Here is a 23262-nt window from a genome sequence, read left to right as displayed (position 1 = left end):
AACTTAAACCATCTTCCCTGTCTCTAGATAATTTGATAAAAACTACACCACTACCTATATTCCGCCGCCGCACTAAGATCGGTAGCTGTAGGCACATTCCTCGCCGTCCGTGTGTCAGCATCCCCGCAACAGGTATAGGGATGACACAAGCCTGAAGCCCTCTCAAAGCCGTCCACAAACTGTTATCACGAACACAGCACAAGTGATCTGTAATACCAGAGCTGTAAAAGCATGAAAAGTGGCAGTTTAAAAAAAAAAAAAGAAAGGGAACGGGGTGGTTCTTGCTTTTTAGGGAGATCGAGCTCCTCAACCTTCTGCATATCCATTTCTCACCTAGTGCTATATACCAACTCACACGGGAAGTAGGTTTTAGTTAAGTCTGAGGGAGTCTATCTCTCAAAACTTCAAGCAAAAACAGGAATCAAAATTTTTAGTGTGGCCGCCCTGTTCTCCTTCGAATCGCTCTGAACACACTTGGCGTCATTAGCCAATGTCATAAACAGTGAGTCAGTCTGCTCCTCCGGTAGCTAAATTTCTCCAAAGGGAGTTTTGATCACCGGTGAAACAGAGTCTCTTTTATTGCTGCCAAAGGTGCAACAGCACTAGGAAATAGCACTGAACGCAGCTCCCACGGACTTAGGGAAGAGAGAATTCGTATGTCTTTTCCTATGTACAATGGCGTAACACCAGAGTCACGATCCTACACAAAGGTCTGCGCTGCAGCTATACAAATTCCTCCAGGTGAATCCCAAAGTGCTGCGGTTTTCGTAGCTGCTGACTGAGTGCACCCTGTCTCCCAGGATAGGCTACATTCTAGCAGCAAGCAGAACATTTCAGACATTTCTTACCAAATCAGTCAGGCAGGTATAACGCTTAAGTAATATTTAGCATCCTCATTGATTTTGTGAGCAAGAATTCCTGGAAGCCTTAAAACAACAGCCTGTCTTTGGCTTCATAGGGAGAAGTGCCTAAAACTGCAAAAGTACCCAGGCTTTGCCGTTTTCTAAACGTTGCTGGTAAAGTCCCATCAACCTCTAAGCAGCACGTCTCCCTCGGCAATGGAACCACGCTCTTCATAATACTTACAAGAGTCCCTGCTTACAGAAGCAGTGCCAGTATCTCTCCTGCAGGCTCTAGGAGAGATCTTGAACTTTGGTTTCATAATCCGGTGTTTTTTTCCCTTATTCTGTAAGGGCCTGCTTACATCTAGCCTCTCTTTACTGAATTCTCCTCTGCCAACCCTGGGCAGGCACAGCCTGGACGAAACCTGCTTATTCTTTTCGGGGTTTAACCTTTCCCTGTGTGCCTTCAGCTGGCCAGTTCTGTATACTCCACCCAGTACTACAGAAACGCATTCTCATACGCAGCACCTGATGCAGTCTCTTGTCACTAAACACCAATTCCCTCCCCGCTCCGCTCCTTTGCCAATTAATAAATCAAGGGTGACTTAATAGAGTGGATGAAGAGGCAAACTTTTTTTGACCCTAAAAGACTGTAGCTTCTCCTCCAACTCCGAGTGCCTTAAAGCTTCCGCCATTGTTGTGCACACCGAGAGCTCTTGGCAGGGCTTGACATCAGGTGGAAGACTCACTTAGCCTGGGATGTGAAAAAGCAAGATTTTCTCTTTCTTTCCCGGCTGCATGGTGTTCAGTTGCCAGCTGAGGCTGAACCACGACACACAGATAAGATCCATCAGCAGTAGAGGAGACAGAAAAGAAAAATAGAAGTTGTTCATCCATTTCTGTAGCGGCTTTCCAAAAGTCCGTATGGCCTTCCTCAGTGAATAGTGACACACGCACACACAGAGCAGTAAGATGAAACACTTGCCCACACCCAGAGTTACGGTACCTATCTCTGAACAGCTGCAGGCAAAACAGCAAATACACTGTGGACCTATATAAAAAGTGACAGTGGAAGCGGCGCTGCATGGAAAGAGCTGCCGCAGCTCCAGACCGGTGCCGGACTCGTGCAGGGTACCATACGGACAACCTGCAGAGTACCAGTCACTGACCTCTAGCATTTATCACCTTGGTTTACAGCACGACACGGCAGAGGGTGTAGCTACAGTGACCAAAAGCATGTTATAATCACATGATTATGGCATATTTTATCTATTTTGCAACATTATAAAAAACAACTGTCAAATATCCATCATATCCTCAGCCAATTTTCAGCTATCCTTCCACTAAGGAGGAATTAACTTTATTAGTGAGAAAGAGCTTTATTGCACTCAGACATTCTGTCCCATGTTGTCTGAGCCCACTGAGGACAGAGGTAACAAAACCTAGTGTATTATCTATTTTTGGCCGCACAGCCAGTGGAGTCAAAAAAAAAAATTCAAGGAAGGCAAAACAAGAACAACCAAAATAACCTGAAATCAGATTTCTAAACTTCAGGCCTTTTCCAGTTTACGCATCATGAGTAATTTTCTGATGTCCAAGAGGAGACGTGAAGGTTTTCTAATAACAGGTTGCGCTAGTACAGTCAGATTTCCTTGCTTAAATAGGTCACTGACTTCTGGATGTATTGTGTATATTTCAAACCAAAATGCAGCGCCTTCAATTCATTTTCAGATTAGCTGCTAATACTTTCAAACAGAAGGGCCCAAATATACACAATAGCCAGGCATGGATACATGCTTATCCATTTTTTAGTGTCTTCAACGCACGCTTTCTTCACAGTGTAAGGCTTTCAGTGAGATTCTCAATTCCTTTTGTTTTCTTCAGTATGGATTAGCATCCAAAGCAAAAATCATACTGCTGACCAGTTTACAAATAGTTTGATAGATTTCCATGTCCACTGCATCATTGTGATATTTTATAATCTGCAAAATTATCCCAAAAATTGTATTTTACAACACCAATATTTACAATTTAATTCCTTGTAAGGTAACAAAGTGCCCTCTAAAGCAATAAATCTAAAGATGTACTGGACCTCAGATTTGGTCACCTACCAAGAAAAATAACCTCTCTAAAACTACACTGGGAGCAGGAAGGAAAGTAACAAGAACTGAGACTTAGTCCCGACTTACCCTGCTCCCCCCGCACAGCAGCACAGTGGGGAAGGGGGCAGGAATGTGCTGCTAGAGTCAGGGTGAAACTGTCCTTTTTGGCGACAGTATAATCTTACATCAGAAATATCCCATTCCCCCTCTGTCTTTCTTACTAATATCTCATGTCATCAGCACATGGAAGGGGAAGGAAAGGTACTAAGTAATCAGATACACTAACTCTGTTTTACGGGAGAAGCCATTGAGTTTCAGACCATGTAAATAAACACCTGACTGTTACAGAAGAGCAAGGACCAGAAACAGGTTCGCTGACACATTCTAGAAATAAACACGGCTGTTCCATCTCCGTTATCAGATGTACCTGATCTGCACCTCAGCAGGGTCCACTTTTCTAAGCAAGCAACATCACGTCTCAGGATGACAGAGCTCTCACGACCTTTATTGTTATTACCGTTATCAAGGACATCACAAAATGGTGTTCCTCGGAAGCTCAATTTGGCTTTCATTTTCTACTGGAGCAAGGATTCAGTTTTTCCTTTCAATTGTTTATTATTGTAGGGATCAGCCCGTTTTAAGGTGTTTCATGTCATGACTTTTTACACAGAAATAGATGCTGATTCACTGGAAGAAGACAAAAGATGAAGAATCTGAAAACACTGCTGTTAATACTACTAGCTAAGCCTGCACCGCCACAGTCTACAGATGTGGAATCCTAAGGCCTGGAAAAACTTGGTTTTAATAACTTAGTAACACCTTGCTCTTCACACTCATCCTGAACACATTCAGTCCTTCAAACCAATGAATACATGGCAACAGGATGAATTTTCTTCTCCACTGCAAACAGGTAAAAACTCAAGGATAGAAATGCAGTTCCAGCACTAAGGATATGTTGGCTGCATTGTCCCTCCCATTCATTAGAAGACCTAGTTCTAAACACCCAGAACAACTCTTAAGAGAGAGACTTTCCAGGCAAACAAGCAACTGCACTTCTGCTCAAAAGCTCTTTTACATACCTATTTTCCTACACTGTGAGAGTCAACATCAACCACAATCCAAGCCTTCAGCATGTTTAAGCGAGACCCACCGGAAACGCGTCACTTCTTGATAAACCACGCTCCGTGTGAAACCTCCGTTCAAGCATCTACCATCTGCTGGGTGAGGTCACCTCTGGTAGAAGCAAAGGGCATTCCCACCGTGACTCTGGGGCTTTAAAACATGTCACAGAGAGACAGCAGGACAGCTGTTCTCTGGGTAGACTGTCCGGCGCGGGTGTCTCGTCTCCCAGTTCCTCCCAGTGGGAGAAGACTGTCCCAGTCGCCTGTCCGGGGGTGCTGCTGGGCGGCCCCCATGTCTCCGCCGCCGCCCTTCAGCACCACGGCCAGCGGCGGCGGCCAGCGCCCCGGTGCCCCGGCCCGGTTCGAGGGGCCGGCCCAAACCCAGCGGGGGCTGGCAGGGGCACAGCCAAGGCTCGCCGCTCCCAGGCACGTCAGGTGCTTCAGTGCGAAGGAAATCAAACGTTACAGGCAACCCCGAGATGGTTTGCATCGTCTTCAAACCTCATTTTCGTTTTCTGTAAGTAACCAAGTTTCCCAGATTTGTTTTAAGCTGTTTTCCTAGTTCTGCTTTAAGTTATTTTCAACCTAACAGTACTAAAGGAGGTGTTAAAGGTTGATTTGGGTGTAATAGGCCTCAAATATTGAAGGGCTTTATATTTCTTACAGTTCCTCCGCCTCCTGCGTCTATGTGCCAGCATCTCCATTTAACGACAAGCATTACCAACACTCAGAGTTTACACCTACCCCAACTTAATAAACCAAACTTACTTCGAGTTATAGGTTTCTTTCCATTTTAATGGGGGTTTATAATATTATGCAAGGAAGACCTATTTCATATTGCTAAGTTGAGGAGCTTATCTACTAAAAGAGAATACTCACTATACACCACATTAGAATGAGGTCATTCTTAAATGTAGTTGGCCATAAATTAAACAACAAAATTACCACGAAATTCTAACACTTTCGTGAGAATACTCTGCATGACACTTACACAAACAACTTAAGCTTGTATTTAAATGCCAGTCTGATTCTCAAAAACCAGCAGTTATATCTTCATCACATAAGTAAATTTGAATTTAACTCTGGGCTGAGTTAAAACAAAAAGCCAAACTAGCCATGAGCATCGCAAGCCACTTTCACCCCTGCATTTTCATGTTCTTTGTCTACATTTTGGGCTGTAATTTCATATTAGAAGATAGCAGCTGCTGAAAGGCAAGCTTTAGCGGAGTGCTTTCTTCATCCTAATCCTATCCTGGTGCTCATTCCCTGGGGAGCTTTCTCATGCTTGCTCTTTTGCTTTTCTTGCAGTCAAAGGCCCGCAAGAAAGCAGGAAGAAGAATTTTCCTGCATGCAGCTTATGCTGCAGAAATGCCCACGTTAACCTAACGTCCCTCACACGCACCTAGGCACTGCAGAGTTAGATTCCCAGCTGCGTTATTTTTATGCACACTTTGCCCAAGTGTTTACTAATTGGGGAGAGCAAGGCCAGCACTGGCAGAAGTAGCGGAGTGCCTGTTCTGGGTAGGCACCAGGTCTGCAGACACCTGCCTGGCAACAATCCCTGTCCCGCATGGCTGGCATCACACCCTTTTCCCTACTCGGGATTAGCATGTAATTTGTCTGTGCATCAGCTCTTCCCACCCAGTGTCTCCAGGCAGCTGCCAGTGGCTCTTCCCTCCCACGAGGCAGATTGCTGCTGGGATGACGATCTAATGATAGGCGCTCGCAGTTAGCAAGCTGTTGGAATCCCACAACAGAACTATAATAAGCACAGGGCATGACTAAACCTGAAGCACCGTCTACTTTTCCAGTGGCATCATGCCATAACCCATATGTGATCAGGAATTTAAAAAAAACGTGACCCGCATCCTCTTTCAATTCCTTACCCCTGTACCAGCAGCCCTCGTCACCCACGCAGCTCCCTCTAGCCAGCAACCCAAGTGGCTTTGGCAAGCCATGTCATATGGCGCGGACGTCCTCCCTGCCAGACGGGGAGATGGCAACGCGTGGCCCACAACCAGCGTATCATGATGCACTCTGGCTGAGAAAGTAACCCTGCTTTCCTTGCCCTGCTCCTTTCCTTGCTCAGTGTTATCCCTCACACACTAACTAAATGGGGGACAACTTGAAATTCCGTCACCAGAAGCTACAGCCAGCCCACTGCTGCATAGCTGAGCCCGCCCTAATGTGAAATCAGCGTTTCTGCTTGGCCGAGCAGAACCTTTCTTATCCCGCCGCCACTCCATACACACCCTATTTCAAACTTGTTCCCACAGCAACTCTCGTAGTTAGACATGCTGACTTTAGTTGCAAGGTCACAGAAGGCCTAGTGACAAGAACACACATAGCCAAAGTTTCTCATCTGAGAACGGAGAAAAAACTAGCCGGTAAGTAACAAAACAATACTGCTCGTACCACTAAGCACTGCTCTCTCGCCAAGGAATAAGCCATTTCTCATCCAAACTCCACCAAGCAGGCAAAATAGCTGGCGGCACACTCTAAAAAGCATGAAGAGAGTGACACCTTGTACCATGTAATGGTTTCCTTTCAGCTTTATTATCAGCCCTCTGGCTATCACTAGCTCCTAATAACTTTCCTAAATCTTTGCACAGACATGAACAAGGCAAGCTGCGAGTAGTCAGTCGGGAATTTTTAACAAGGAATGCCAGGGCTGTGAGCTGAGAAGTCAGAGTTAGCTCTTCCCCGGATGACAGGAGGCAAACCAGCCACATAGGACGTCCTCGCAGCTTTTGCCTAGAAAAGATGCATTCCATCTCAGGCAGTGAGCTAGCCCCAAATTCCTGCAGTTAACCCTTAACGCTCTGCCCTCCGTCGTCCCAGCTTTCACAAACACACCTTGGATAGAAGTCATTCAAGCCAATCCTCCAATCAATGCATTCTGCAACTTGGATTTTACAACTGAGAGGTCACAACAGTCATAGCCTATAACTTTGCAGAAAACAGTGATGAAACACGCACATGCACATACGTAGGCATAAATACACAGTTACATGCTCTTTTTATGAGAGCAGCAACTAGATGAAGGAAGAAATCGTTCCTTTCTGAAGTCACACACTGTTTATTAAAACTGCAGTTTGAAGGCAGTCCAATTCTAATCTCTTCCTCTGACAGAATTCCATGCCTTAAACATATACAGTATGTCATAAATACTACTGAACTTTGCCTTTTAAACTCCTAATCAGGTAGGCTACTAGCAACAGCCCCATTTTAAATGCATGGTAAAAGGCAGATAAAATGACATGCAGTGGCCTGTTTAAGGTCAAGGAAGCCTGAAGGTCAAGTCAAACAATACACTTAATTTGCCTTTTTTTCGTAGTTTTTTTTTTTTTTTTAAACATCAATACGTTTTGAACAAGAGTCTTCCGCCTTCTTCATTTTTAGAAAGAAAAAGGAAGATGCCTGAAGCCATCTCAAACTGCGTGCCTGAAAGCAATACTACTCGGAAGCACTAATGATATTCAAAACTCCCTCTTGACCAACACCTTTGTTGCAACACTAGAGCAAGCTCAATTTTGAAAGCTTTCTGCTAAAAAGCACTTTCCTTCAGGACACAGCTTCAAACCATCCCCTAGCACCAAATATAATCACGTGGTCTTCTTTCTTTGGACGCTGACTCCGTGCAATCCCTGATCCTAACAGTGTTTGTCTCAGCAGATCTGAGGCTCAAACTTGGCAATTCTGCTCCTCCAGGGCAATAGCGGGAATGAAGTCAGATGGCGCAAGTTCTCACAGAGCATGGTACCGCATTTCTCTGAAATGCTTCTGTTTTGACCTCAGTAACTACATAAGCTGTACATACACATAGCTTTTCTTCTGGACTTATTACTCCTTACCTCTGGAAAAGTCTGTCGAGACTCCCTCCTACGGTGCATGGGTACACATGGTCACTCGTGTTCTCTGGGAGAAACTGTCTTCCTAAAACAACTTCTGACTTTCCTTCCTTTTTACTCTTAACTTTCTACTTCCTTTTAACTCTTCATTGCTTCATTGGATTTTCAGGTGAGCAGTTTATTTGAAATATAATTGTACAATTTAGTGAAATCTCCAAGACATCGGTTTAGACCAAATCCTTACCTACTGCCTTTCGGACTTCGGGTTTGTATCCAGATTGGCGGTGTTGCTTTCTTGCTTGCTCACCGTTCTACAGCCTTTACAAATATGGTCTCCCAAATGCCCACAGCTAGCCAGGCCACTTCAACTTTCCCTTCTTGACCAGGAGCCATAAATTTCTCATAAAATTATAGGATGTTATTACACAACACCCCCACACTTGTCAGTCTTGAATCCCAGACCCTTTCCTTTTAAAAAGGCTAGTCTTCTACGGGAATCCCTTAACCGTACAGGTCATGCCTCTTAAGAAAAACCACTTTTTATGCTGGCCAAGCGCAAGACAACAGCACCCTCCAGCGGCCCCTTCTTCAGCCAATGCTTTCAAAGAGCTATGAATGAATTCTGAGTACCTCTCCAAGGGGTACGCGCCTTGTGAGGCTTAGAGAGGATTTCTCAGAAAGACCAAGGTGCTTGAGCTCCCTCGGTTTCAATCACACAGATTATTTCCCCGAGGAAGCGGGAGTTCACTTCCAAAGGGAATAAACCCGAACACCACAGATAACCAAAGAGACGGTCATTTCTCAAGTGTTAGGAGTCTCCTGTTTTCAGACAATGCTGAGCTGCTTTCCACAGATACCTGTTGCACAGTCTCCTGTGGCTGAGAACTTCAAACCGTTACTTAATACAGGTCACTCTAACAAAAAGTTTTTCTATCTAGGAGCAGGCCCCCTTCTTCAGCAGTCTGCAAGCAAGACTTTTGGAGAGAACCACATAGGAGTCCGTGACAGAGGTCCTCCCTGTTCTTTGAGAAAAATACCAGGAATAATCAGGCAATGTAGCCAAATGCTTACGACTGGTTATTTAATAACGGGTGAAGAAAGAAGTTTCGGGGAAAAGGACGGACATTTAAGCGAAGCTATGTGTTAATAGTTGTTCATATAAAACAACAAATTGGGCATCTCCTCCTATTGCATGATTCCACAGCTGCAAGTTCTACAGAATCCAGCACTGCCTGACAAAGAACCTTGTCCATGTGAAGATGCACGTTCATAGCGACTAGAAACTAAGGTAAGAAAACAGCAAACCAGACAGCTTCCAACACCTGCTCCCTTCATCATTGAAGGCCACTGCACCTGTTGGTGACCAAGGGAGCTTCCACATTGGTTAAGAGCTAAAGGGCAGTTCAAATGTGGTATTTTCAATCTGCTGGTCCCTGAGTGCTACAGACCACAGAGGATCTTAACCACTCTCATTTCAAGACAGAGCAGAACACACTAACTTTCAGATGACACTCCTGAAGTCTGTGGTATAGACTTTGGGTTTTAGAGCGGAACAGTACTACCCTTGGAGATCAGTCTTGTTTGAACATCCATTCAATTGCTCGGCAGCTAGGACCAAAAATCTAAGGGGTCCGTATCCAAGCTCTGGTTGTTCATCAGCTGCTTGGATCATACCTAGCATTAGAGCACATCTTAGCTGTTACCTTAAACTAGGGCAGGAGGGGACATTTTGAACAACAGCCTGACTTTTGGAGCTATCACCCTTTCTACCTCACTACGTGGTCTCCAGAGACCATCTACGCTTTGGCAGAACCAGCCTGTTTCTGGGACTTTTTTTAAAATCGTAGAATCATTTAGGTTGGAAAAGACCTTCAAGATCATCGAGTCCGACCATAAACCTAACACTGCCAAGCCCACCACTAAACCATGTCCCCGAGTGCCACATCTGCACATCTTTTAAATACCTCCAGGGGTGGTGACTCAACTTGGACTCGAGCAGCGGGACATCTCCTTTCTCCAGGACACAAGTTGCATTTGAGGTCACCTAGGCCTCTCCTAGTCAGCCCACACATTGTTTTTGCAAAATAGTAATTCCAGCTTGCCTATGCTGCTCTACTTTCTATAATTTACCTAGGACAAAGGGTTATCTCTCTGATCTTTTCATGGGTGATGCAACAACATGTTGAAGGAAGATCACTGTTAGCCTAAATTCCTCCCAGGTGCCTTATAATTATAAGGCACCAGTCACAGGGCTATAGCAATAAAACGAGAGAGGTTACCTTTAGTTATTTGAGCCAAAAGACAATTTACAAAAAAAAAAGAAAAACCAACCCCAACATAAACGGCAGCTGTATAAAAAGCAGGAATAAACACTGTACACCCTTGTTACGGAAAGAACTGGCACAATCTCATCTCAAAAGGGATTTAGGTGCTTAATTGCCTCTGCAACCAATTCAAACACTCAAAATTCCTGAGTCTGTGAACGTAAGTGCAGATTTAATAATAAAATGTTCTTTTACCAAAAGAAAGACGGTTTAAAAAGTCAACTGTAATTAAATGCTGACAGGTCTCTGAGCAAAAACCTTTTGTAACAGTAGCACGGACACAGTGTCCCATTGTTAATGCTACATTTCACACTCTGCAGGGACCAGTTTTCCTTTTCTTCTGAGGCATTCCTCAGGCATGGAACAGCCCAAGAGTCTAATCCCACTTTCCTTTAGGTTCATAGGACCACAGAGGTTCTTCCCACAAGATATTTTCCGATCACTCTACAACCCAGGGCACACTTGCTCAGCCCACAGCCAAATCCCAAACGCTCCAGAGGATGTCTTTTTACCTTGACACAAGAGAAGCAGTTTATGTTTTTCCTCTCTTCCCGTCATATAACCGCAAACTGGAAGTGCCCAACCAAAATATTAAGTTATGTACAGCTGAAGCATATTTTGGCTGTGGATTGGTCAGAAAGAAATGGCCACAGCTGTCACTGTGGACTTCCTCTGTTACCTTTGATGCATTTCTGCTCGCTCTTTGTACTTCTCAAATAAGTCACTTTTCAGCTTTACAGCAGCATACGCTGAAGGATTCCAAGAGTCTCAGATACTGCCAGCCACACCAGGAGCTGTACAGGTGCCTATGACAAATAAAAAGAGATTATTTACCTTGTGCCCAGAGGCCTCTGAAGAGCCCAGGGCCAAACTGCAGGAAAAAAAAAAAAAGGACTGTTCATTGCCAGCGAAACAGTCAGCAGCCCAGCTGAGCCAGGTTTCGGCTTAAAACTTTTCTCAATTAGCTGTGCAGGCCCCGGGGCTCTGTCAAAGGTGGATTCCCATAAAGGCACCAGATCAGCTTATTATCACAGAGCAATGAGAAGGTTTTCTTTCTTTCTGTGGCCAAGACAAGAACACATAGGACTTGATGGAGGCAGTTGAATTATTATTCTATCACAAGCATTGGGCTTCTGCTCCTACCTATCCTTGCTTATACAGCAAACGCCACACACACCCCCTTTCTTAACAAGTAGGAAAGGGAAGAAGGACTCTCAAGGAGGCGGATGAAATCAGGTGGTTTGTGCTGTTATGACTTCAAGAGTGACCAGCGAGACCAAGGCTATTTTGGCCATCATTAAACCATCATATTAGCCAATCTGTTCTTAAACCACACTCGCTGGGATAAAGGAGGAAGTAAATGCAAGAGACAAGGACCAAGGCCACAACAGCCAATTGGAACAACAGAACCCCACCACAACACACATGCACACAGCCAAAACTGTTTAACCCATGGCCAAATCTGAGAAATCGAGAAGTTGAGCGCCAAGGACAGTTCTCAGAAGGATCAGTACATCAGTACGGGAATGCTTTTCAGGAGTCAGCCTCCTTCCACCCAGAGCACACACTGATGGTCCTTCCCCACATAGGCCAGCTCTAAAAGACTACCAAGAACAAGAACGTCCCATCACGCCTCTCTAGCATCCTCACCAAACAAGATTTGGGTGTAAGGCCCATTTTGCCAAGTCTCTCAAAGGCTTGCTTAAGAAGTGACCACCAACCAAAACCAAGAGCTATCATCTGACTTAGGAGTTACTGCTGGGCTTCCCATTCGCACTGCCTTACTCAAGCTCCCTCTCCTAAAGCCGAGTTTCCCTAGTCCTACCTGCTACGCACAACTCCCGGGGCAGGCTGCCGAGCAAGCTGCTGGTGCCTTGCCTTCTTTCCTGTTCCATGCGTGAAGCCTTAGCGCACACAGGGCAGGGGTAAAAAGGGGGATGTGAGCATTTCACCATTATTAATGGCAGTGTGCCCTCTTTGAACCAAAAGGCACACACCACCGTAGCTCATCAGAGAATAGGAATGGAAAGGGTATGGCACTACCATGGAAACAAGCAGCAAACAGTCTGGCACTAAAAAAAACCCACAAGGTTTGTATCTTAGGTCATGACTGACTGAACAGGAACATGCAGATCCAGCCTCCTTAGCTCGGAGCAACACAGCTCCGGAGCTTGATAATCTATTCACATAGCAAGTGATGAAGACAAGACATTCATAGCCCAAAGAGGAGTTTAGGTCAGTTGCAAAGGGCTCAGGACACAACTGAGACCCTCTAAAGTCAGCGCGGTTAATGATCATACAATACACTGAGCACTTCTGAGGCTTTTAACTCAGGGGGCCTGGGATAAACAGCTTAGCTTGCTTTTCATTTTTCCTTTTCACCTTGGGATACCTCAATCTCAGTCTGGTAAACTCCAAGGGTCTAAGCAACCCCAGAACGACTCTCTACTTCAGGTCATCTCCTCTTGTAATGGCCTGGGTACACAGCCATGCTTCTAACTTCTATGCTGGCTACCCTAATTACCTCCGTTCCAAATCCATAAGGCGAAATTATCTCAGCAGGAAAGAGGCAGCACAGGGAGCAGATGTGTACAATGACACCCACTGGTTCTCAGTCATCTGGGATGGACACGAATTGGCCAGATTTTATACAGAAAACCTTCAGAGAATCTTTCTACAGAAGAAAACCAAAACCCAGACCCCATGTACTAAGAGATTACAGGAAAGGCAACCATGAGACAGCAGAAACTGAAACCATAATTAGCTGTTATGATTACTGACTGCTAACTATGTCGTGTGTGGTTACAGAGCAATACTCCACGTTTGCAATCACTGACTGACTAACTCTGGCTAGATGCTGCAGGCACATTTTTTCCATAAATGCTACAATACCTAGAAGCTCCTCCTAAAGCCCACGCAGAAGGTGGCAAAAATCTGTCAGGGGCTTAACGGCAGCGCCAGGCAAGAAGCAGTCCTGAAAGCCCAGGCAGCTTCACCTTATGTGGTCACGTAGAAGCCACACTCGTTCGCAAACCTAAGCATCACTAAGAAAACAGACCGACAGTTTACACAGAGATGGCAAGCGAGTTAGATGACATCCCCTGATGATGAAGGGGCGCAGGATTAAGCCCAATCACACACAATCCTCGAGTAAGAGTAAAGAACGATCCTGGCCTGTGCCAGGTTAGGTGGAGTCAGTGACAGAAGTTAAGTGAAGCATGTTAACACGGGCCACATTTTTCTTCTAAGACAGATAAGGAGAGTGCTAGAGGGCTCTCAGCAAGGAGAGAATGCAGTCGGCTTCAAACAGTTGTGAAATCTTTGCCTATTTCCAACCAGCTGCTTCAGTGATGGGAAAGGATGAGCAACTGTTCCTGGACTGGGAGGAAAAAATAATCAGCTTTCCCAAATCATTATGGAAAATAAACCCAACAATAAGTTATATAGAAACAGGAGCTGCCCAACAAACCTCAAATGACATGGTAAACTTGGTGAGAATCGAGTGGAAGTAGGAAGCCCTTTTTGCTACTTTCCAGCTGGTACCCAAACATCTAGTGGAGGTGACGGGGAGCTACCCAAGTTCTGATTACACCATTTTATCCATAGCAATTAAAAGGAAGTAAAATCTTTTGTGAGAAAGGGCTCAGTAAGTCTCTTGTCAGAGTCCCCACTTGTGACAATCAAATATTTCCATATAACCCCTTCGATCCCAGAAGACCAAATTCCATGAAGATGTCAGGCAAAGCTGACAAGCCATGGAAAAGGAAGAAAACACTGAAGGGTTCAGGAGGATGGAGTTACAGAAAAAGATTACAAAGGCCGCAGGCTGCCTTCATAACAAAGGATATACAAAATTTGAACATGTTAACAGATAGAATTCTGTGCAAATAGTGAAGTCTGTGCTACAAGCGTATCAGAAACCAGTTCACTCAAGCCACTATATGATCAGGCCAAAATATTACTAGTGACTGTTTTGATGGAGCCTGTTCTAGAAAAAGAAATCCACAGTTCAGCCAAGCTACTTTTAAGTTCTTCAATAACCTTTTACTAACTCTCTACTGCCTCTGAACTTTTTTTTTGATCCACTCAGAAGACATTTATCTAAGTCACACAGCACCCCACTTTAAACAAACAAATAGATGAACACCGATAAAGAATTTCATTAGAATATTGCTGCAAATCACTGGAGGTGGGGGCTGTGCAACATGATATCAGGGGCAAGGAGCACACTGCTGTGGTAAGCAATTGGTAACAGCAGTTAGCAGAAGAGATCAGAAATGGGCCTGGGGTGGAGATTTTCACTAGCCTCTAGATAGACTCCCACTCTACGTGAATTATAATCAAATCCATTAATTACAAGGAAGTCGTAATGCCCTTTTCCTTTGCTTAGTCATATCTAACCACACCCAACTGCCTACTGACAGAAGACAAGCAAAGAGCTCTAGGGTGAGACGGATCTCTAAATACTCTAGCAATGCGTCTTCAGGAACAAAGGCAGTTTGTCTCCACATTATTTATACTTGCAGTATACTTTTCATCTTGGTGTCTCAGCAATAAGGGTTTTACATTCCCAAAGTAACTTTTTTCAAAAGTGGTAAGAATCAGCCCCAGTCTGCCCCTCGTGACATCGCTCCTGCTGGAGCAGAATCTGCTCAGGGGGGTCAAGGGGGAACGAACTTTCTCACAAAACAGACATTTAGGCACATGCCCTCTTCGAGAGGCTGTGCTCTACGTTAAACATCTCATTTCTCCACCTCCCATCAGTGACTTTTAAAAACTGAATATGTTTATTCTCAAACCCGGCAGAACTAAAATACCAAGAAGGAAAAAATGAGGGAAAAAACCACACAACTGGTATCCAAAGCACAATACTTCAAGTCATACGAGTGTCAGAGCAAACCAGCGCTCTAACCCCTTTCATTAAACATTTACAGCAAACTCACCTGCATATCTCAATCTCAAGCAAACAAACCGAAGTCTGGAGTCAGATGTGTTTAGCTGGATTAGAGATCACTTTCCCTTTCCCCCCACCAAATTAGAGGCATGAAACAGAGGTAAGAGTCTCAAAAACACTGTCAGGTTCGGGACCGAGAATGACTCTTTTCCAGGTTCTTTCTGAGCATGTTCTCTTAGCTGAGAGATGCTATTAAAAAACCAAAGATAAAACCCCACACACTAACTTGATGGGTTCCTCTATGACAGTACGCTATATACCAGGAAAAAAAACCAACCAACCCAAACCCTCATTTCCCTTACAACCTGTGATTAACCAAGCCCTAGTTCAAATAAATAGCTTTGCCCAGGCCTCTACACTGAGGCCAAGTCTATGCTGAGCTAACTGTCAATACAGCTATACCTCGCTTTACGCCAGCAAAGGGCTTGCAGGGCAAGTATAGCCTCTCCTGGAAAAAATGCACTTTTGCTACAAGACCTTACTCCGGTCTTCCCAGGCAACACCTGCATCGACAGAAAGATCTTTTGAACCAAAGTAACCGTGCCAGCAGAAGACACGAGACAACACAGCCTGCCAGATTTGTAATGGCCTTCATTCTTTAACCTATCTTTATCTGGCAGAGAAAAAATATCAGTAGATCCACTTCAAGGCAGCTCTTATTCACTAACTCTGTCAAGGGTGTAAATGGCTGACCATACTACCGCCACTGGAGCATTTAGGCCCTTTAAAACTGCCTCCTCCTACTCACTTTACCCTCCGGTGGCAGCATTATCCTATCATCTCCAGTATCTAGATATGGAACTGATATGGCAGAGCCACTATAGCCTTACAGCAAGTCTCCTTAGCCCCATTAGCCATCACCTGCAAGAAGGGAAACACAGGACACTTGCCTTGGTAAGTGGCCCAGGGCATACAAACCTTCTACACAGGCAGAGATAGAGAAAAGGAACGATATTACAATTCCTCAAGGGACTTGTGCTCCCCTTCCATTTTATTTCTCCCGTTGTTAGTCCCTCAACCGTCTAGCACGCAGGAGCCAGATTTGCCTCTCCCTTGCACTCAGCTTTCTCTCCCTCCATTCTTCCTGTTAAATGGTTACCAGCCTTTATATTACCCACCCTGCTTCTGCCGCACCAAAACTCTGCAACTACAGGTTATTCTTCAACTCGTGCATTCTTCATCTTCCCCTTTTTTGTGAGAGGGCAGGTATTATCATCAACCAGCAGCAAACACCTCCCCATCAGTAGTTCACTTGAGTACCGATTGTGAGAATCTGAGTGTCGTTATCTGAACGCCCTGCTACCAGGGCTGAGTACACCACCTTTTGAAGCAGTTTCTCACCTTCCAGGGGTCTTAAATTTGTAGTCTGTGTCCATTGCCACAGACAAAAGTTGGCAGAAATCATATTTGTAGAACTTCTAAGCGGAGTCCCCTTTTTTCATGTCATTTGACAACTCCCGTGCAAGTATTTCCACTTTCTACATCTCCCAGATGTGTATTTTTTGCAGCATCAAGCGTCATTTACAGAGACCACATCCTGGTTCCCACTAGTGTCAGATCTTATTCAGATAAAAGGATACACTCTACTCATCCGTTACCAGTTCACATCTTACTTTTCAGTTCAGGTTTACCTACGCATTAATTATGTCCACATTCATAATGAAATTTCTTTCACCTAATGCCTGTCTCCACTCCCTCTCTTTAAAAAGAACAGCAGCGAAGAACTTCCGTTGAGCCCTCTCCACCCTCCCAACCATTCATATAGCAGTTGAGAGGTTAAAAATACAGAACAAATCTTAAGGCACTCCTTGTTATCAGCAGGGCAGGCGCTGCCAATGAGTCATGCTCAGAAAAGCCGCCTGTCCAACACCACATACTGTCAGCAACAGTCACAACTAGAACCAAGGACTTTCCAATATTAATGCTTCTGTTATTATTTCAGATTAAAGCTATTTCACAAACAGCCCACAGTCCCCTTAAAAAAAACACACACACGCAAAAAACAAACAAAACACCTAAACCCAAGCTACCTACAGTCGTAATAGCCATTGTTTAACCAGTTCTGTGATCTTGGAACGGTTAACCTAGGTCAGAGACAGCACCAAAAACAAAGGTTAGAGTTACACTGGGGTCGCACGAGCTCCCAGACTGATGCTGCTCACGCAGAAGCCTGCAGGGCAGATGCAGAATCTGAAGCGCACTATTTTCATTTGTGGCATGCACCGAGGAACACACACTGCAGCTGAGATCTTCTGGCAACTAAGGAAAGCTGACTGCTTTTATACAGTGTCGTAACACGTTATTCAGTGTATTGTACGCAAAATACACTGGCAGCTCATCAAGTTAACGGGATTCAGAACAAGTGACTTTGAGAAACACAGCAGAAAGGCAGGACATCAAGAAAAACCTTGCTAGTAACGTTAGCTGCTAGGCTTTCTTGCCTAGAAATCCATACACTGAGTTGGCAACAGGTGACAAAAATAGAAAAAATAAAGCTTTCTTCTATCTCAAATAAAAGGAAGAAAAAAATAGGGGGAAAATCCCCAAAACCGCAGCCAATTTGCATGGAGTAATGCTTGGAAAAACAGATCTCATTACTTGCCCTGATCAATGAACACAGTGCTCCCTTAAAGAGAGGCTCTAAAGACCATTAGGAAAACATACCACCAAACAAAACCCCCCAAAACATAATACCCTGAAATCAAGAAGCAGAAATGGAAATCTGTACTTACATTTAGAGGCTAAGAATTCTAGTATCTATATCTGATTTCAAGACCTTAAGTATTTCCTAGTGAGAGACAAGATTGTTCAATGAACACACTATTCCAGCCAGCAGGAAATGCTGTAGGACAGATCTAATCTCCTACAGAATTGCCTTCCAGGATCTAAAGCCACTGCAGCTATCCAAGCCAAGGATCCGTACGGTAATGCCACTTGTTTAGCCTAAGTACACAGGCTCAGACCGCAGGAGCTCAGGAGGTAAAACGACGGCCAGGGCAGCGCAGGTATCACCATCCCATGTACAGGATGTGGTAAGGAAAGGAAACGTAAAGGGTTCAGTCTATGGGCAGCAGCGTGACAGATGCAGGAGAATCAGGTTCTATTCCAGTGCTAGAGACAAGCAGCATACAACAACAGGCGAACAAAAACCCCTCAAAGACAGCACAACAAACGCGGAGACAGAGAAGATGGCAGACAAAAAGTGACTAAAAGGAGGGCTCTGCAGAGGGACTTCAACATATCCAGAGACCTTCAGTCCATGCTCCACAGCAAGCACACAGAGAACTGCTACTTTTTCAGCAATGCTCTCTGACCTAGTGCCAATATGATTCCAGCTGGATTGTAAAGGCAATCCCAGAAGCAATGGTAACAGCAGAATTTAAAGCCAAAAGGGCACCCAGATGCTGGAGATGTCCTCACCTGAGAGCAACAGCCAAGTGCTGACCGTCAATAAAACATAAAACTAAGATGCAGTATCCCTTGGGAGTGTATCATGGGTGAACAACATTGGGAGGAAAGGGAATTTTCAGAGAAAGAGCTAGTGACTCATCTCTGGCACAGATAAATTCCAGCAGCCCCACTGCATGCACAGACTAACGCTAAGTCATTAACAGATATCAGCGAAAAGCCGTTACTTACCTGAGCTGAACAACCACAAACGGGATCAAGACTCTAGCTGTATCGCACAAGTTTAAGTGTGCAATATAGCCATAAGACTTGGCAGACACAATCAGAAATAATTTCTAGAGCGTACCATAGCATCTTAGCATCGCCAAACATCAGTCCTGTCCATGCCAAAATGCTGAACGGGATGGGAAGCCACAAGCAACAGAACAATCATCCACCAGACCACAGGCATCACAGCGTCCTCTGAGGAAAAGCCTAGCCTTGTGCATAAGCTGTGATTACGTTCAAAGGGGACGGAGAGTAAATCTCAGCAGGTAAGAGCTGAAACTGCGAGATCAATACACGCTTCACAGCTGAACGTGTACAAATAGCAGGAGCGCTCATTAGCTACAAAAACCCGATTGTAAGAGTACACACAATAGCACGAGGCACATTGAAAACAGAGACTGTGCGAGAAAAGGAGGGCTCCCAGCCACAAGGATTCTCAGTTAACTCTCCAAGGCACAAAGCTGCCCAGTTCCACAAAACAGAGCTATATTCCTTTGTTACAATACACAGCAAGCCTACCATTCAGAAAGTTTAAAGCAGGCTCCAGCAAGAACTTCAGCTAAAGCAGGCATAAAAGCTACAGCATCCTACCAAGCTATCGTCAGACTGAGGTTACAGCACACCGCAACAGAAACACCGCTCGAAACAAGATTGGAGCCAGTTGACACGATGCCTCTCCCTTAGACCATAATAAAGCAGAGACAGCAAAGAAACTGTTGACATGGACAAGCACACGCGACATACCTACCCAACTACGCCAGACCATTGCAATAAACCCTCATGAAACAAGCAGCGGAGCAGACCAGGAATGGATACATAAAAAAGTTAAGTCGTGCTTTGTAGGACAGCAGGTCTCATCCCGAGGTACGGCACGGACAGGCCACAGGCGCCCGAACCAGACCGGCGGTCTGCTGCAACAAAACAGTCAATGACCTGAGGCCACTGTACCCAGCCGAGAGGATCAGGGTAAAGGCCACGAGCTAGCCCCGCAGAGAGGGCGAAGCCAAAGGTGCAGAGGGAACCTATCAGAGAGCAATAACTATCGTTTTCAGAAACTACCAGGGGCAAATCTGCACGATTATGAAAACAAGCACGCTGTCAGCACACATCCATAGTCAGTGCTGAAGCCAGGAGTCAGGAAGAGCCCCAGCAATCATGTGGGCTAACATAGAATGGCTCAGAAAAGAGAACTAGAAAACCTCTAAGATACCCAGCTGGAACAGAGGCAGAAGCCACATCCTCAAGTAGGCTGCATACTAGTGAAATTTTGGCTTTAGCAAGTCTGTTACAACCTGTATGAGATCATGTTTTTAACATGGTTTTAAAACATTATTAAAAGACAAGTCACAACAACACAGAAGGAAACTGGAGAGAAAAGCACAAAATGCAGGACAGAAAAGGCTGGAGAAAGCACAGGAACGTGCTCTGAAAGAGCTGCACTGGCGATATCTTTGTGAACTGAGTTATTTACAGGAACCAACCGCCTTTTTCCAAGTCCGTCAGCACCATTAGCCAGCAAACATACACAGTGCAAGCCAGAGTGCCTTGACATTCTGGAGGTGCATATATGCAAGGTACACCCTGCCCAAAACACTGGGAAGAGCGTTCAGAAGAAATCCAAAAAATGGGCAAAAGCCTACGTTCTAATTTAGCGTGCATTATGTTCTTATTTACGCTGCTGTCATATTATTTATAACCATAGACTGAAACCTAGACCTAAGAACAAAAGTCACCTCCACACAACGGCCTAGACTTTTAGACCCTGCACGTTATATCGATTTTACACCCTCACCAAACACCAGCCTAAGGTAAAATAAATCACTCCACCGCTTACTCCCAGTATGGAATCCACGCTCCTTGTCACTAATGAGTTTCTACTGAGCCATACTGAGTATGGCTCCTCATTTCAGAGGAGCCATACCCGTTCAGGCTTCCGTGTGGCACATCAAGCACTGTGCGTGACTTCAGCTGGTAGAATTCACAACTGCGTTACCTTCCCGGGGCGCTGCCAGCATTAGTACTGCTTGCTGTCTGCGTTGGGGCCTGACAGCTCAGCGCTGTAAGACCGTTATCGCTCAGACACATCGAGATTAGTGTTATCCATGTGCTAATATTCACTCACGTAACAGAAACAGCTGGTGGCTGCACAGAAGACCTTCTGGTGTCAAACCCCCTCCCATTAGCTCAGCCTTCTCTAGTCCTTCACTTAATCCAATGGGGACTTGCTTTATTCCCCTCCCTCCAGCTCAAGGTTTATCTCATTCAGTAGAGTATTTATTAATCGGTTTACTGTTTTTGCTCTGGCAAAGCGAGGAAGCCACCTCTTCCTCCTTTACCTCTTCCAAAGCCGTTTGCTGTTAAAACACTAATGCTCCTCTCCCAGCCAGCTCGGCAAGCGAGAACTGAGGATACGATGACCTCGTGTGGCAGATTCTGCACAGAGCGGCGTCTCCACTGCCACTAGCGACGGGGACTGCCGCACCGTTTCTGCCAACAATTTTTATTTCAAGATCAAATTTATAATAACTTCGCAAATGGTGACAGTTTTTGGTGGCCATGTTTTTTTGTGAACTAACTTCAACAGAAACAACATTGCACTGAGAGCTTTTAGTATCTTTAAAAACAAATAAATCATTTCTATCGGCCATGGATCTAAGCCAGCGACCCCTTTCACGAGGGCATCAAAGCATCCCAGTGAAAAACTTAAAACCAGGGCTGCTTTCATTCTCAATTATTTAAGAGAGCACTTCAGGCCTACGGAACAGCCCGCCAATAACAACTAATCCTCCCAGCCTTCTGAAGACATTAGGGATGGAGAGACTGCGGCAGAGGGTGATTTACCCATGGTCACGCAGCAAGTCTAACGGGAGCTGGGGAAACCACCTTGCAGTAGTCCCTACACCTAGCTATGCGGAAACCTCTGGGTAATAGCAATTGCACACTGTTTCCTCCTGAGATCTAACTTCATTATTACTACATTCTTCCCTGGTCTATGCTTAACAGTTTATGGTGAATTTCTCCTGTGTCATTTCTATTTCACAAATAGAGTCCCAGAGTCTTTAATTGCTGGAATAAAGTACAGAATAATCTCAGTACTAATCACATTTTCTGTGCAACTCCATCATGAAGTCTGCTTAAATAAATAGAGAACAGTAGAAATAGACAACCGGCACAAAATTATAGAAAATTAAGTTCTAGTTACAAAACTGGTTGCTATTCTAAGAAGCTTAAGTGTAAATACACTAAGAGACTTAGAATCCACTATACAGAAAACAACTACAAGAACTGAAAACAAAATGAGGCAATATGTCCATCGCTCACACATGCACTTGCACAGCAATTAAAACACCATCAATCGATATTTGAATCTGTATCTTAACTGGAAAAAACTTAACAAAACCCACATATCGATTTTGTTTCCCGATCGTGATGATGCTTGATTACAAGCAGCAAGCATTTCTAGCTAGTTCCATCATGGTATCTCTTACCCAAGGGAAAGGGAAACATACATGGCACTCAAAAATCATCATCGCCAAAGCGTAGGTATCGGCTCAGAAACTTCCATACCTCTAACAGGCAAAAAACCACCACAACAATCCTGTTCCTGGGAATAGGCTTAAGGAAGGAAAAGAACACTGACAAATTTGGAATTCAGAGGTGCTGTTAGAGCTGTGAGGGCTAAGGCGACACACAGACAGAGCAGTCTAATGACATCCCCGCTTCTGGTTGTGCTGCGCCTGTTCTCCATGCAAATAACTGCAGCTTCACCTACTTCAGCCCAGCATGTGTCAAAGCCCTGAGATGCCTGAGGGTGAGTAGGGTGCTTTGGTTTTGTTGTTGTGTTTTTTCACCATGGCAATTAAAAGCATTCTAATAATTGATCATGACTTGGCTCCTTCAAACCCAAACTTGGCAGTCAGAGATTTTGTAAAACTTTCTGGAAGGGGATGCAGATAACCTGCCACAGAATTTCTGTGTGCTCTGTGATGGGTTTAAAAACACCCTTTTATCAGAACTCAGGCTTGTTCACTCCTTGCAATGAGCACTCTCATTCCCATTCCTTTAATTAAATCCAGAATTTTGACAGCTGAAACTGTAGGAATAATTGTGCTGTTAGTCAAAATAAGTTGTTACTCTTCAGACTGTTGCCAAGAATGTTGTAAGGGCTTCTATTATGTGTTTCAAGTAGACCTCAACTCAGTCTTCATCCATTCCACCTCACTGCATTTCTGGAGCAAAGATTTTAAAATGTTTCCTTTTACTAAGCAACTTTGAAGTCCAAGTAAGATTTTCTATAATACTATTGCTCCATTCCACTATACCAAAAATATTATACAGCACAATTCTACCCATCACTAAGTTGTACATATGACACATTTCATACAATCCTGTG

At 44.6% G+C, this 23262-nt stretch overlaps 1 protein-coding gene across 8 annotated transcripts in view; it reads right to left on the bottom strand.

Moving 5' to 3' along the window:
- The window catches only part of SLC4A4 (solute carrier family 4 member 4), a 231685-nt gene extending 211879 nt beyond the window's left edge, over positions 1-19806 (bottom strand). For 4 of the 8 annotated variants that reach the window (XM_064450721.1, XM_064450714.1, XM_064450723.1 and 1 more), the window contains exons 1-2: positions 19618-19805; positions 10920-11046 (exon numbers count right to left, since the gene is read on the bottom strand). In XM_064450721.1, coding sequence (XP_064306791.1) covers positions 10920-10930 — 11 coding nt within the window. In that variant the 5' untranslated portion in view covers positions 10931-11046; positions 19618-19805. Of the gene's footprint in view, positions 1-10752; positions 10853-10919; positions 11047-18833; positions 19084-19617 lie in introns of those variants that run through there. The other 4 variants (XM_064450722.1, XM_064450715.1, XM_064450716.1 and 1 more) reach the window with 4 other exon arrangements.
- Positions 19807-23262: the final 3456 nt, after the last annotated feature.

Source organism: Phalacrocorax carbo, chromosome 4 (assembly GCF_963921805.1).
Source record: "Phalacrocorax carbo chromosome 4, bPhaCar2.1, whole genome shotgun sequence".
NCBI lineage: Eukaryota > Metazoa > Chordata > Aves > Suliformes > Phalacrocoracidae > Phalacrocorax > Phalacrocorax carbo.
The sequence above is the reverse complement of the archived record's forward strand: the minus strand, read 5'-3'. Positions and strand labels throughout refer to the sequence as shown.